General features: G+C 37.6%; 1 protein-coding gene across 3 annotated transcripts in view; it reads left to right on the forward strand.

Annotated features, from left to right (window-relative positions):
• The window catches only part of sec24b (SEC24 homolog B, COPII coat complex component), a 38,793-nt gene extending 24,967 nt beyond the window's left edge, over nt 1-13,826 (forward strand). For all 3 annotated transcript variants that reach the window (XM_056471773.1, XM_056471774.1, XM_056471775.1), the window contains 10 exons: nt 461-584; nt 684-842; nt 2,123-2,296; nt 2,781-2,891; nt 3,371-3,546; nt 6,289-6,426; nt 9,607-9,711; nt 9,832-9,924; nt 12,415-12,518; nt 13,009-13,826. In XM_056471773.1, coding sequence (XP_056327748.1) covers nt 461-584; nt 684-842; nt 2,123-2,296; nt 2,781-2,891; nt 3,371-3,546; nt 6,289-6,426; nt 9,607-9,711; nt 9,832-9,924; nt 12,415-12,518; nt 13,009-13,123 — 1,299 coding nt within the window. In that variant the 3' untranslated portion in view covers nt 13,124-13,826. The remainder of the gene's footprint in view (nt 1-460; nt 585-683; nt 843-2,122; nt 2,297-2,780; nt 2,892-3,370; nt 3,547-6,288; nt 6,427-9,606; nt 9,712-9,831; nt 9,925-12,414; nt 12,519-13,008) is intronic.
• The last annotated feature ends 1,776 nt before the right edge of the window (nt 13,827-15,602 follow it).

Consider the following 15,602-nt stretch of genomic DNA (forward strand, 5'->3'; position numbering starts at 1 on the left):
TTACATGATCTAAGAGTGAAGATGATTGAGCAGCGTTTATTAATCATGTTTTAACATTTACTAATGCATTATTAAAATCCAAAGTTGTGCTTGTTATAATTAGGTAATGCACTGAACGTTATCAAGAACTAACAATGAACAACTGTATTTTCATTAACAACATTAAGAAAATATGTTATCTAATAAAACCTTATTGTAAATGTGTTCGCAAAATGATATGTATAAGATGTGGTAAAAGGTAAATATTAACTTAATTATATCTATATCAATTATCTTGAGGTCTAACTTGAGGTCTCACACTTTACTTTAGGCTCATGTTTATCAAGGGTCGTAACTCTCTCATATTTGTAATAGATTAGTAAAATCAGTGTTTTAGTTTTTTTATTTCTGTCCAGCATTTGTAGTCATATAATATAAAATGTAGTAATATCAGTGTATTTGCTGGTGTGTTTCTGTCTAGACTGTCCAGCATTTGGCTCCTGCTACAGACTTCTACAAGAAACTGGCTCTGGATTGTTCTGGTCAGCAGATTGGAGTGGATCTGTTCTTACTGAGCTCCCAGTACTCAGATCTGGCTTCTTTAGGTACGTACACACACACACACACACACACACACACACACTGTTCTTTCTCAGCTCTTAAATGTGAGGTTCAGAGACTAAACCTTTGTTGTTGTTGTGCAGCGTGTGTGTCCAAATACTCTGCGGGCAGCGTCTTCTACTACCCGTCCTTCCACCACATCCACAATACAGCGCAGAGACAGAAACTGCAGCGGGACCTCCAGCGCTACCTCAGCAGAAAGATCGGCTTTGAAGCTGTCATGAGGATCAGGTGCACCAAAGGTGAGGGGCGGAGTAAATCTGACCAATTCTGAGCCACGGCTGCTTTGATTGACACTTTTAGTGACCAGCGTCTGAAGGGTCTTGTAAATTCCACTGAAACAGAGAAACATCTAGTCACACAGTTTACACTTTAATTTATCTTTTATTGTTATAGAAATTAATTAATAAATGAAAAGTTTAATTCATCAGATAATGATATATAAATTAAAAAACTTTTTTTTAAAGATGCGTTTGGTCAGTTGGATCAATCATGTAGAGGATGAAGCCGGATCCTATTGATTTGATTATATAATCAACTCCTTGTCGGCATAATAATCTTGTAACCATGTGTATGTATTTTTCTTTTTATTTATTGTTCATTATTTTTTTTACTTTTATATGTTTATTTTTTATTGTTTTTTTTAATATTTATTTACTTTTATATATAAATTTTTCTATTGTTTTTAAGATATATTTACTTTTATATATTTATTTATTGTATGTAAATATTTATTTATTTACATTTATATATGAATTATTAATTGTTTTCAAATATTTATTTAGTTATATATTTATGTATTTTTTGTTTTTTAATATTTACTTTTATATATTTATTTATTGTATTTAAATATTTATTTATGTACATTTATATATGAATTTTTAAATTTTTAAATATTTATTTAGTTTTGAATTTATGTATTTTTATTTTTTTATTTACTTTCATGTATTATTTATTTTTATATTTTATATATTTTTTGTTATTGTTTTTAAATATTTATTTATTTTCTATTGTTTTATTTATATTATTTACTTTTATATATTTATTTTTATTGTCTCTTCATTTTTATTTATTTGCTTTTATATATTTAATTATTTATAGTTTTTTAATATTCGTTTATTTACTTATACATATTTAAAAAAAAAATTTTTAATTCATTTATTTACTTTTTATGTATTTAATTATTGTTTTTTAATAGTTATTTATTTACTTTATATATATATATTTGTTATATATATTTTATTTACTTTTATGTTAATTTGTATTTTTCTTACATTTTTATTTATTTACTTTTGCACATTTTTTTATTTTTCATATTTAAATTTTTAAAATATTTTTCTTTTATATATTTATTTTTTTTATTAAAATATTTATATTTTTAACTTTTATATATTGTTTTATTTTTTATATTTATTTTTATTTATTTTTTATTGTATTTTTCAATGTTTATTTATTTGTTTTTACTCAGAAAGCAAATATTTCTTTTTAAACATCCAAATAAAGTTCTCTGATTGGTCAACAGGCTTGTCCATCCACACTTTCCATGGCAACTTCTTTGTGCGCTCCACTGATCTGCTTTCTCTGGCCAACGTGAACCCGGACTCTGGTTTCGCCGTTCAGATGTCCATCGAGGAGAGTTTAGCCGATACGTCACTGGCCTGCTTTCAGGCGGCTCTTCTCTACACCTCCAGCAAAGGTCAACATTTCTACATTTCTCCAGTTTGGCTCTGGCTTGAGTGTTCAGTAGTGGGGTAACGGTACACTGAGCTCTATTATAGTTGCTGTAGGTCAAACTATGAATCTAATTTTAACTTTATTTCAGATTATATATTGATGCAAACATCACTTTGCAAGAAAAGTGTCTCGTGAACACAAATTCAATGAATATGTAGACTGATCAGTGAGATTATGCATTCACAATGGTATGAACTGTTATAGGGGTGGTCAAATGTATACTTATATTATCTGTTATTTGCATTACTAATATTATTATTTAATATACAGTCCAAAGAGAACTATTTTTCACTACTAAAGGTCTCACCCCCATACATCCTGTTTTGATCTCCATCAAGTGTTAATTAGGATAGTCAATCCCCTACAAACCCCCCTGTAATTTGCACCCTGGTTACACCCCGAGTGATCAGTGACCTGACTGAGGATTTGTCTGTTTTTTTTTTCAGGCAAACGTCGTATCCGAGTGCACACCCTGTGTCTGCCTGTGGTCAGTCAACTGAATGAAGTGTTCGCCGGAGCTGATATTCAGGCCATCACATGCCTGCTGGCAAACATGGGTGGGTAAAGGGCACACACTGATGTTTTAAAAGCAGCGTTTATCATCAATATATTGTACACAGGGGTAGCTTGTGTGTATTGCGCATCGTATTTACAGCAGTGTTCCAAGTAGTGATTATTAACTAGGGATTATGTTGTATTTGAAGGTTCCCCTGTGCCCCAGTAAAGCTTTGTGTCTAGCAACACCCCTGGTTTTATAGCTGGCACGTCAAAATTGACCAGTAAAACAACCATTGTACCCTAAATGTGTACAGCCATCATGAATATATATATATATATATATATATCATTTTTAATGTTGGAGTTTTAAAAAGAGTCGCCAATCTTCAAGATAAAAAAAATGTTGTTTTATTTGTTTCTGCTGTTGAAATGGTGCACGGGTCATTTTTAAGCTGTAAATAAACAGGAGGGTTAAATCAATCACTGTGGTGTTGTTTTTTTTCATCATTTCGATGTGTTTGTTCATGTGTGTTTTCAGCGATCGATCGCTCCGTCTCCTCCAGTCTGTCTGATGCGAGAGACGCTCTGGTCAATGCTGTGGTGGATTGTTTATCAGCGTATCGAGCGAACGGCTCTAACATCCAGCCCTCGGGTCTGATCGCCCCTGCAGCCCTGCGGCTCTTCCCTCTGTATGTGCTTGCTCTGCTCAAACAGGTGAGGGCGCTGCGACCACACAAACAACCGCAACTACACTTATAGTTCAAGTCAAGGTTTTATCCCCTTTCTGTGAATTTTTTAATTTATTTTTCAAATATTTATGATTTTGAACAGATTCAGGAATTTTTCACAGTATTTCCTATCATATTTTTTCTTCTGGAGAAAGTCTTATTTGTTTTATTTCAGCTAGAATAAAAGCAGTTCTTAATTTTTTAAAGCCATTTTAAGGTCAATATTATTAGCCCCCTTCAGCAATATTAGTTTTGGATTGTCTCCAGAACAAACCACTGTTATACAATGACTTGCCTAATTATCCTAACTTTACCCTGATTAACCTAGTTAAGCCTTTAAATGTCACTTTAAGTTGAATACTAGTGTCTTGATGAATATCTAGTCTAATATTATGTGCTGTCATCATGACAAAGATAAAATAAATCAGTTATTAGAAATGACTTATTAAAACTATCATGTTCTCTCCTTTAAACAGAAATTGGGGGGAAATATTCAGGTGTTTATTTTATTTAGTGCACTCTTTTAAAGTAAACGTTGTTAATTTAAATACAGTTTTAGAGTGTTTACCAAAAATAAATTCAGAATATAAGCTATATCTCCAGTATGCTTTTGCAATAGCCATAGAAGCTGGCATGGTGTTAAACACCTACAAAAAAATCACTTAAAGCGCCAGTTCACGCTAAAATGAAACTCTATCCTCATTTATTTATGTCACAAACCTGTTTCTTTCTTCTGTTGAGCACAAAGGAAGATATACTGAAGAATGCTGGAGAAAAGAAAGAGGAACAAAAGCAAGAAGGAAGTCTGTTTCTTAGGAAGGATTTATACAGGGTTAAATTCCAAAAAGGCTTTAGATATTTAAGATACTGTGTGTGTGTGTGCGTGTGTGCGTGTGTGCGTGCGTGCGTGCGTGCGTGCGTGCGTCAGGACACAGATCTGTATGACGGGTATTACAAGAAGGTGATGATCATTGCTGATGTCCTAATTACTCCAAAAGCTTATAAATCAGACAAAATGAGTTTTTATTATGGGTCACCTTTATCAGGCTGGCCTTTCCACTGCCAAAAGGGTACTAATGAAAGTTTCAGTTGACGTCATTCTCGCTCAGAAATGTCTACAGTAAAGCACTTCACACAAAATGGATGCTTTACACGCATAAATACTTCTGTATAAATGTTTATTACTAACTTTTCTATGAACATGATTTGATTATAACTGCAGATCAATGCCCTACTGAAAAAAAAAAACAGCTTAAACCAGCCTAGGCTTTTTGGCCATTTCCAGGCTGGTTTCCAGTCATTTCCAGCCTGGTCTTAGCTGGTCAGGCTGGAAAATGACCAGCTAAAACCGGCTTGACCAGCCTAGCCAGGCTGGGAGCCCAGCCAAAACCAGCTATGTCTAGCTTAAACCAGGCTGCTCAAGCTGGTTTTAGCTGGATTTAGCTCGTCACTTTCCAGCCTGACCAGCTAAGACCAGGCTGGAAATGGCTGGAAACCAGCCTGGAAATGGCCAAAACCCCTCTAAAACCAGGCTGGTCAACCAGCTAAAACTAGCCAACCAGCCTAGGCTGGTTTAAGCTGGATTTTTCAGCAGGGTGACAGTGCAAAATAACCTACTGTAATGTCAGCGATTATATAAAATAAATAAATAAATAAATGAACATGTATAAACACATACAGCCCCTTACAGTCTCCGATATGCCACCAACTACAGTAGAACTACACACAGCAGACATTTAGTCCTTATTTGGGTTCAAAAACAACATGCAACATATAGCACACAGTCAGTGCAAACCTCTCATCTGTGTCTGTAATCTTCACCAGCACATGTAGCCTCTGTTAGAGAGTAATTCAGTCATTCCCAGTTCATAATAGTCCAAAAGGTGATGATAATAGTTAAACATGGTTTGTTTATTCATGTTTGTTCATGGTTTAGGTTGCTGAAAGAATCATCTGCTCCTTCGTTTTTTCCAGCTTCTCCTTTGTTTTTTCGTGCATCACTCTGGCGTTTGTCCATTTCTGAAAGGATCGGATGTCAGAAACACTTCAGTAATCACATGCACGTTATTATCATCAGCTCAAGAAGTTAGTTAATAGAAATATAGACGTACGGTTGGCGCATGATAGCTCTCTGGAGATAGTGAAACCGCTCGCACTTTTAGCCGGCCTTGTAAAACAACAACAGGACAAGGCAGATTTTGTTCTTGGGTCTGTGGCTGTTCATCAAGATGACGAAAAGGTTTGTTTTGAGCTTGGGTCAACCGTGGCTCGTTATTTTATGTATATATTATTACTGCGTAATCTCGTAGTCTCGGCTGTGTATTGAAAAATGGCGCTTCCTTTGTTTTCATTCTCCTGCTTGTGTATGCGTGAGTGACTTTTAGCGACAATAGCGTTCAGCTGTGCGTCTAGCTCCGCCTTTTGGTACGGTTTTGTTGTGCTAGGTACCCTTTCCAAAAATGGTACGGTATGGTTCAATTTTTGGTACCTTTTGACATTGGAAATGGCCATAAAAGCGCAACACTTAGTGGAAACAGGCCATTTATAGAGTATAAAAAACATGGAAACATGTAACATCCACACAATTCACATAAATAAATGTGTGCGCGTGTGAGAGAGAAAGAGAAAGTCTGTCTTTCTGAGAAGAGTGTGTGTGTGTGTGAGAAAATGTGTGTTTTGTTGTTTGTTTTTGCACTATATGTCATTTGTTGTCTGCTTTATCCTCTAGAAAGCTCTGCGGACGGGTACCAGCACGCGTCTGGACGAGCGAGTGTTTTCCATGTGCGAGTTTAAGAGTCAGCCACTGCATCAGATCATGCGTATGGTTCATCCAGACCTGTACCGCATGGACAACATGACTGAACAGGTAACACACGCACACTCCTACAGGTGTGGCATATAATGGTGCAGTACTAAAAAACTATTATCCCTCATCACCATTGAACAGATTTAATCTCTGGGCGTTTGAGGAGCGCTGGCCCTTTAATTACTGACACTGTTATTAGTCTGCATAATTTTCATTTAATCACAAACATGCATAGACTGTTCTGCTGAATGCTTGATTCTGATTGGCTGATGAGCATTCTAAGGTGTGCCGTTATTGTCAGATAAATGCACAGCTAAAGTAGTTCCGGCAGGTTTTGAGCAGCTCCATATCACTCCGCTGAATGATTAGAGGTATTTCACAGTCAAAAAACACATCAGAACACAACAGAAGGCTTTGGAGGAGATGTGAAAGAAAAACTAGTGCTACACACAGGAGGACCTGACAAATAAACACTCAAATACAACATCTGAACAGTGGATTTAGCTGAGGAGACCATGATGGAATCTGAATAACTGACTGTAATCCATTGAATTATTACACAATAATGCACACTGTATTAAACAGGCTGTCCGCGGACTTAAAAAGTATTAAAAGTCGATGAATCAATTATGAGAAAATGAAGGCCCTAAAAGGTATTAAAAAGTCTTAATCCCATTTTTACGAGGTCTTAAATTTTGTTCAAGCATTGTTTAAAGTGTTTGACTCCAAAAAAGCTTAAATATACTAATTTTCCTTGATTGATTTGGGCCGGATACTTCCGGCCAAGCTCCTCTGTCAGGGTGATGTCACGTAATTTGCGACAAACGCGGAAAGGTGATAGAGCAGGGCTACTCGATTGGCGGCCCGTGAGGCATTGTGTTCCAGCCCTCCAAATAATGTGACCAAGACATCAAAAATAAATTTAGTTCAGTCGAAAAACAGCCGCTATAGTTATGAAGTGACGTGCGTCTGTCTGTTCAATACAGCACAAGCTGCAGTTGAAGGCTGCACAGAGCGTGAGCCACCTGACATTAAGCGAGTGGTGCGAGCAGCCGAAAACATTTGGATAATTAAGCTTTAACGGTGCGTTTCTGGAACGAAACTGGTGTAACTAAACAAAGTTATGCCACTTGTGCGCTAGTTTAAAGTTCCGAGCTTATACCGAGGCTAATTTCACACGTACACTAGATTAACTATAGCAGCAGGCCACTCGCATATCACTTGTCTTTTCCGCGCGCAAGTTCATTATTTCCAATATTAGAATATATAGAGCGATGCACTCGCGCCTCCCAGACGTACCGAGTAGAAAACATCTCACGCCGTAGCGGTGAGTTGTGCGTGGCTTTCAGTACAACGTAAACAAAAGATATGTTATATGAATTATTAAAATGATTAGTGAGTATGAACGCAGATGACAACAACAGTTCATTTAAATACTTACATAATATAAAGCTTAAATTTACATTAGACCTGATAACCGTGAAACCATGATTAATCTTCAGAATCGTACGACCAAAATCTGTAATCGTTTTATCTATAATTGATATGCAGTTCAAAACAACATATGAATGTGTCTGAATGTAGAAGAAGCCTACTTGAGCAATGCACTGCTTTCATTGTGCTTTGAAGTACAACATTTGAATGTTTGTAAAAGAAGCCACATGGTACAATGCACTGATGTTATGTAGCTTCAAAATACAATATATTAACATTTTAATGTAGAAAAATACTGCGTGGGGGTCTTAAGGAGCAAAAATATACAGCATATGGGCTCTTATATGCTGTTGAGTCATAACTCAGAATCAGAAAGAGCTTTGTTGCCAGGTATGTTTACACATACGAGGAATTTGTTTTGGTGACAGAGCTTCTACAGTGCAACAGGATTACAGAGACAGGACAAAAAACAGATAATAAATATATTTAAAAAAATAAATAAAATAGGAGTAGTGGATGCAAATATACAGATTGACAAGTGTATGTAGAGCTATATTACTATATACAACGTTATATGAGCAGCTGTTATGTGCAAATTGGCATGTAAAGTGTGTTGTTAAATAAGTGTATATGTGTATAAAAGTGTATAGCAAGTAGTGATGTTGGTTCCACAATTATTATCATCAAGTGTTCATGAGATGGATTGCCTGAGGGAAGAAACTGTTTCTGTGTGGGGCTGTTCTGGTGCGCAGTGCTCTTTAGCGTCGACCAGAAGGTAACAGTTCAAAGAGGCAGTGTGCTGGGTGTGAGGGGTCCAGAGTGATTTTGGCAGCCCTCCTGCTCGCTCTGGATAAGTACTGTTCTTGGGGAGTAGGAAGGGTTGTACTCATATTGCAAGTCATATCTTTCCGGCCTCTCATTTGGGATGCTTTTCATGAACTGGCCCCCATGACAAGCTAATTGAATAGCCTTGGCATAGAGCAAAACAGACGGCAAAATGGGATAATGCAAGTTTGCAAACTCCTGGTTGGAAAAAGACGAGTTTAAACAGTGACTGAAACCTGTCGCTGAAGATAATCGCGTAACTTATTCTTTCAAGCTTTGTTTCTTTAGAGGCTTATCTGAGTTCTGTTGCACGGTTGTGCTCTATTCATTTATTTAACTACGACTTTTTATTAGCAACTGTTTACTAAGTTAAAGGTTTGATACTGATTAGAACTTGAAGTGGTGACGAGGTCTTAAAATTATCAAAGAAGGTCTTTAAAAAAGGCTTAAAAAGGCTATTGAAATTTCCTTTAGGATTCCTGCATGTACCCTGTTGAATTATTAGAAGATAATACACATTGACAACATCACCAACATCCTGTTGTAAAATATTTCTCTCATACTACAGCTGCACATGAACATTAAACATGGTCTTTCTTTAAAACATGAAGGAACACTTTGTATTAAGCTTGTATTGGTTAATGTATTTACTAACATGGACAAACTATGACTATAACATTTATTACAGTAATAGTCACCTTAGTTCACTATAGCTAATGAAAATAGTGCATTAATTAATGTTAGCAGTTACACCTTTGGATTTTAATAATGCAGAATTAACTATGATCATAATTTCAGTATGTTCATTCTTAGTTCATTTAAACTCAAACAGATTATCATTGATTTCTTTTCTTTTTCCCCATTTCTAGTCATCTCACACCCTTTAGAAAAGCCATAACAAGTGTCAACACTGCAGATCAAATGTCTGCTTTACTCACCTAGGCTGGAATGTAATAGTGCGTGTATGTGTGTGTCCTGCAGGGGGCGCTGCATCTCAATGACTCTGTGGTTCCTCAGCCTCCGTTACTGCAGCTCACAGCGGAGAAACTGACGAGAGAGGGAGCGTTTCTCATGGACTGTGGAAGCGTAAGCGCATCTCCACACACACACACACACACTCACACACTCTCTCACAATAACACACATACACCCACACGCACCTTCAGGGCTCTTTATCTGCACTGATTCCCGCTCTTGCCTCTGCAGGTGATGTATCTGTGGGTTGGGAAGTGCTGTAGTGAGATGTTCATACGTGATGTGTTGGGATTCCCCAATTATGCATCTTTACCGTCCAGCATGGTAAGTGTGTGTGTGTGTGTGTGTGTGTGTGTAATTTTTAAGTGTTATCTTTCTTCTCATTAGCTATGTTGCTATCTTAAGATGGAAATAGCTTGGAGCTACTTGAGGCTGAGTGAATAGTAAGTAAATGTTTATTGTTTGGGTGAACTGTCCCTTTAGGGCTTCCATAGACACTAAGATCTTCTTTAAATGTTATTAGATGATTAGACACATGGGCAGAAATAAAAGAGATTTAATGCATAAACATTCCTGCATATATCTCTGCTAAAACAGCAGTCTCACCACAAACCCACAGTGAGTTGTGTTGTTCAAACTCTTGTCTGTCTGTGGTGATTGTGTTTGTGTTTTCTCCGGGTTATGAAAGACAGAAGCTGCTGTTGATCTGCTGTGAAATATGACGCAGAGTTTGAGTTTAGCTCTTGTGTTTTTCACAATCAAAGGCGTTTCTGTGGGTCAACATCATCTCACCCTGGAGAGGCTTGTGGGAAAATCCTCAACGATCCAAACCTCGCATACTTCACTCCAGTCTTACACCACCATCCTAAACATACAACAGTTATACACACGGGGCTCATTTCTTCTTAAATTTCCTATTTTGTTTCTTTTGTAAATTTGTATTATATTTTTATTTAATTATTAATGATAAATAAACCACAAACTGTTGTTAAATTGTTATTAGAAAGGCCGTTTTAATAGAAATTACATTTTTAGATGATGGTTTCTCCCAAAATTCCCTTTTATTTTTACTAAATTATAGGATAATAATTGAGTTTAAGAAAAGCACATCAAAATTTAAATGTATTATTATAATTATTCATTCATTTTCTTTTCAGCTTAGCCCTTTTATTAATCAAGGGTCGCCACAGTGGAATGAACTACCAATTCATCCAGCACAACAGATGCCCTTTCATTTGCAACCCACACACTCTTTCACACACTCATACACTACAGCCAATTTAGTTCATCAATTCCCCTATAGCGCATGTGTTTGGACTGTGGGGGAAACCGGAGCACGCGGAGGAAACCACACCAACACGGGGAGAACATGCAAACTCCACACAGAAACACCAACTGAACCAGCGACCTTCTTGCAGTGAGGCGATTGGGCTACCCACTGCGCCACCGTGCTGCCCTATTACTCCTCGGCTCGCATACTGATTTTAGCGTACTATATAGTATGGAAGTATGCGGTTTCGGACGCAGCCCATGTCTCCTTAAACACACCTGATTCAGATCATCAGCTCATTAGCAGAGACTGGAAGACCTGTAATGGGTGGAACAGGCAAAGGATACAAAGGTTATGGACATCCAAAACATGCAGTGTTGGTGGTCCTCCTGGAACGTGGTTGAGAAACACTGAAATAATAGAACTCTGGATTTTTTTTTCATAAATTAACCAGAATTTTGGGATTTAATACACATTTATTATCAAAATAAAAAGGCATTAACAATAGAATCTTTTAGATGTAATCAAACAAAGATTTTTTGTTTTGTTTTGATTTGTTTTTAAATCTATCTGTCCGTCCACAGTGCATCCGGAAAGTATTGATAGCGCTTCATTTTTTTCCACGTTTTGTGTGTTACAGCCTTATTCCAAAATGGATTAAATTAATTTATTTCCTCAACATTCTACACACAATCACCTATAATGACAATGTGCCCCAGTCTGAGGTCAAGAGCACTCTAAAGCAGGTCTTCATTCAGGATGTCTCTGTACATTGCTGCATTCATCTTTCCCTCTATCCTGACTAGTCTTCCAGGTCCTGCTGCTGAAGAACATCCCCACAGCATGATGCTGCCACCACCATGCTTCACTGTAGGGATGCTATTAGCCTGGTGATGAGCGCTGCCTGCTTTTCTCCAAACGTAACGCCTGGCGTTCACTCCAAAGAGTTCAGTTTGAGTCTCATCAGACCAGAGAGTTTAGTTTCTGATGGTCTGAGAGTCCTTCAGATGCCTTTTGGCAAACTCCAGGCGGCGAGTGGCTTCAGTCTGGCCACTCTAACATACAGGCCTGATTGGTGGATTGCTGCACAGATGGTTGTCCTTCTGTAAGGTTCACCTCTCTCCACCGAAGAATGCCCAGAAGAATGACCATCGGGTTATTGATCACCTCCCTGACTAAGGCCCTTCTCCCCTGATCACTCAGCTTAGATGGCCGGCCAGCTCTAGGAAGAGTCCTGGTGGTTCAAACATCTTCCACTTACAGATGATGGAGGCCGCTGTGCTCACTGGAACTTTCAGAGCAGCAGAAATGTTTCTGTAACCTTCCCCAGCCTTATGCCTCCAGACAATCCTGTCTCGGAGGTCTACAGACAATTCCTTTGTCTTCATGCTTGGTTTGTGCTTTGACATGCACTATCAACCCTGGGACCTTATATAGACCGGTGTCTGTCTGTCTGACTGACTGACTGACAGAAAGAAAGCAAAAGTTCATTTTATAGGCTCATGTTATTGAGAAAAACTGAAAGTGTGTTGTTGTTTCTTCAGACTGAGATCCCAGAGCTGCAGACGACGTATTCAGAGCGAACTCGAGCCTTCATTTCTTGGCTGCTGGAGTCCAGAACCTTCCATCCTGCTTTTCATGTGGTCAAGTATGTCTGTTTTTCCTGGTTTTTCTACTTTCGCTCTCTCTCTCTCTCTCTGCTGTTATTGATGCTCTCGGGGCAGTGTATTGTTCCTGAGGGAGGATGTAGTGTTTTTATATATCGCAGGCTGTGGGAGTTACATTCCTTCCAGAGGATTTTTTTAGACTTTGGGTGGTTATGAAATCTGTTTGTAAAGAGCCCACTAACATTTCTCTCACATTCATGTCTTGAAGAATCAAACATAACCCTGTTTACTTTCCAATACACAATTGTCTTATTAATTCTTATTGTCTGCTTAATTTTAGACTTTTGTACTAGTTTAAGTTATTAGTAATAACCTTAACTTTTCTGAATGTAGTTGTAATGCAATAATGTGCACCTTTTCTAAAGCTGCTTAATTATTGTGAAAAGCGCTACACAAATAATATTGAATTGAAGTTTGAACTGTGCTGAAATATGCGGATCATAAATCTGCTGTATTATTGTCTTCCACCAGGGATGACGCTCCGGCTAAGAGCAGTTTTTTCCAGCACCTGGTGGAGGACCGCACCGAATCCGCCTTCTCATATTACGAGTTCCTGCTCCACGTCCAGCAGCAGATGTCCAAGTAGACGGATAGACGCAAACCCAGAAAACACGGTTCACCGATCGCTTCTGTTCCGCGGCTCAACTTTAGCAGCAAGCGCTCTGATTGGACCGCAGAGAGGCAGAGACACGCCCCCTGGACCCACCGGCCAATCACAGCCTCGGTGGCTCGCCTGGGGGGGAAGAGCAGGAGTGCATTAAAGACAATATAAAAGATAAAGATACATGATTAATGGATGATTATAGCAAACAAGGAGCAAAAGGACAAAGATGACATGTAGCAGACTGGACTGCACATCGAGACACTTATCGAGCTCTTTTCCAATCATTCCCACCTGATTAAAACCCCTCAGACGCAGCAGCCAAGATAATTTCTCATTATTATTATTCTTTTTTTACAGTTTTACATGAATTGTGTTTGTTTCCATCAGTGTGAGCTAGATTTTCTTTAAATACATGCAATCCTCAGAGTTCTCGTTGCATATTATTGATCACTACAGAACATCTGTGTGCTTTTCTCTGTTTTCGTTGAGTCCCGCTGTCCTCTCCTCTCCTCCTGTGATGAGACCTTGTGAAAGTGTGTCGCTCGTGATGTTGTAATGATCTCTTGTCTCCATCAGATCTCTTTCCTCTTGTCTTTTCTTCATCATCATCTTCATCTGCTGCTGCTTGTTTAATGAAGCTCTGAATGAAGATCCTCGCTGATCATGCATCGTGTTCTTTGGGGGGGGGAAACGATCAGGCTGCCAACAAATGTCGCTGTCCACTTTGTAGATCTAAACACACACACACACAAAAAACAAATATTTTAATGTGCTATAATTTATGACGAGCTTATTGAATAAAATCGAAGGATAATTCTAGTTTTTGGGGGTTTTATTCATCGTTTACAGCTTTTTTTTTTTATTCATTTATTTTAGATTTTGTACCTGCATTTGTATAAATCCAGAGAAATTTGACATTTTCTAGTGGCAGGTTGTGTATATGTGTGCTTATTTTGCATTGACAGCTTATTTATTTTTTATTTGTTTTGGTTTGCTAATTATAAAATTAAATAAATATTCAAATAATACACATATATTAAATATTATTTAAATTTTACTGTAATATTTTTATGATTAACCCTTTAACTGGCATTGTAACCATCTGGTTGACCTTTTATGCATAGGTATAATTAAAACATTTTAATATGCTGAGAGCGTGGTCAAGAACAGTTGACCCAAAGTAGAAACTAAACCTAAATAATAAAAACCTTTTTAGATTTTAAGACAAAGAGTTAATTATGTATAATTACATGCCACTAGACTTCAAACTAAATGTATTTAACCATAAGTACATGTAATTAATTAATATTTCTCAGTATTTAAATCAGTAGTTGCGCTGTCAAGGATAACGTGCTATACAATACAATATGTGTTTATAAAGCACATTTAAAAACAACCAAAGTTGACCAAAGTAAAACTAATCAAGGAATATTAAACGGTGTAATCTTCAATTCATAATTATGCAGTATGACTTGTTTATAATGCATTAATAAACCCTTCTTTCAGCATAAATTATGTAAGATTATATGCATTTTACTATTGTCAGTTAGCATTTGTTTTTCAATGTGTTAGTTGTTTTAGAAAAGTTTTCAGTAAAAATTAATATGCTTCGCTCTTGATATTTAGTTTGAACAGCTTATTAATTTAAGTATCTGTATCTGCTGAAAAAACAGCTAAAACCAGCCAGACTGACCAGCTAAAACCAGTTAAGACCTGCCTGACAAGCCTAAAACCAGCTATGACTATATAAAAAAGGGTCAAACCCCTCTAAAACCACCCTGACCTACTAAATCCAGCTAAGACCAGACTGACCAGCTAACCCCAGGTATGACCAGCTAATAAAAGACCGGCCTGACAAGCCAAGACCTGCCTGACCAGCTAAAAACCAGCCAAGACCGTATGAAAAGTGGTCAAACCCCTCGAAAACCACCATGATCCACTAAAGCCAGCCTTGACCAGCTAAGAAGTGGCCAAACCCCTCTAAAGTCAGCCTGGGAAAACAGCCTGTCCTACTAAATCCAGCTAAGACCAGCCAGCCTGACCAGCTAACCCCAGGTAAGACCAGCCAGCCTGACCAGCTAAGAAAAGACCGGCCTGACAAGCTAAAACCAGCCTGACCAGCTAAAAACCAGCCATGACCATGTAAAAAGTGGTCAAACCCCTCAAAAACCACCATGATCAGCTAAAACCAGCCAAGACCAGCTAAGAAGTGGCCAAAACCCCTCTAAAGTCAGCCTGACAAACCTATAACCAGCCTGGGAAACCAGCTTGGTATCGCTAAAACCAGTCTGACCATCTTATGCTGGTTTTAAGCTGTTTTTTTCAGTAGAGGTATCACCCATAGTTTTATTTCAGAAAAAAAATATCTACATATTAAAATCAGTACAAAAGAGCTGTTTTTGTTTCAGTTGACATCACTGTAATATTCATTTTCATAACAGCAGTAATGGGAGCACTTTCC

The sequence above is a fragment of the Danio aesculapii genome, chromosome 14 (genome assembly GCF_903798145.1).
Source record: "Danio aesculapii chromosome 14, fDanAes4.1, whole genome shotgun sequence".
NCBI classification, from domain to species: Eukaryota; Metazoa; Chordata; class Actinopteri; order Cypriniformes; family Danionidae; genus Danio; species Danio aesculapii.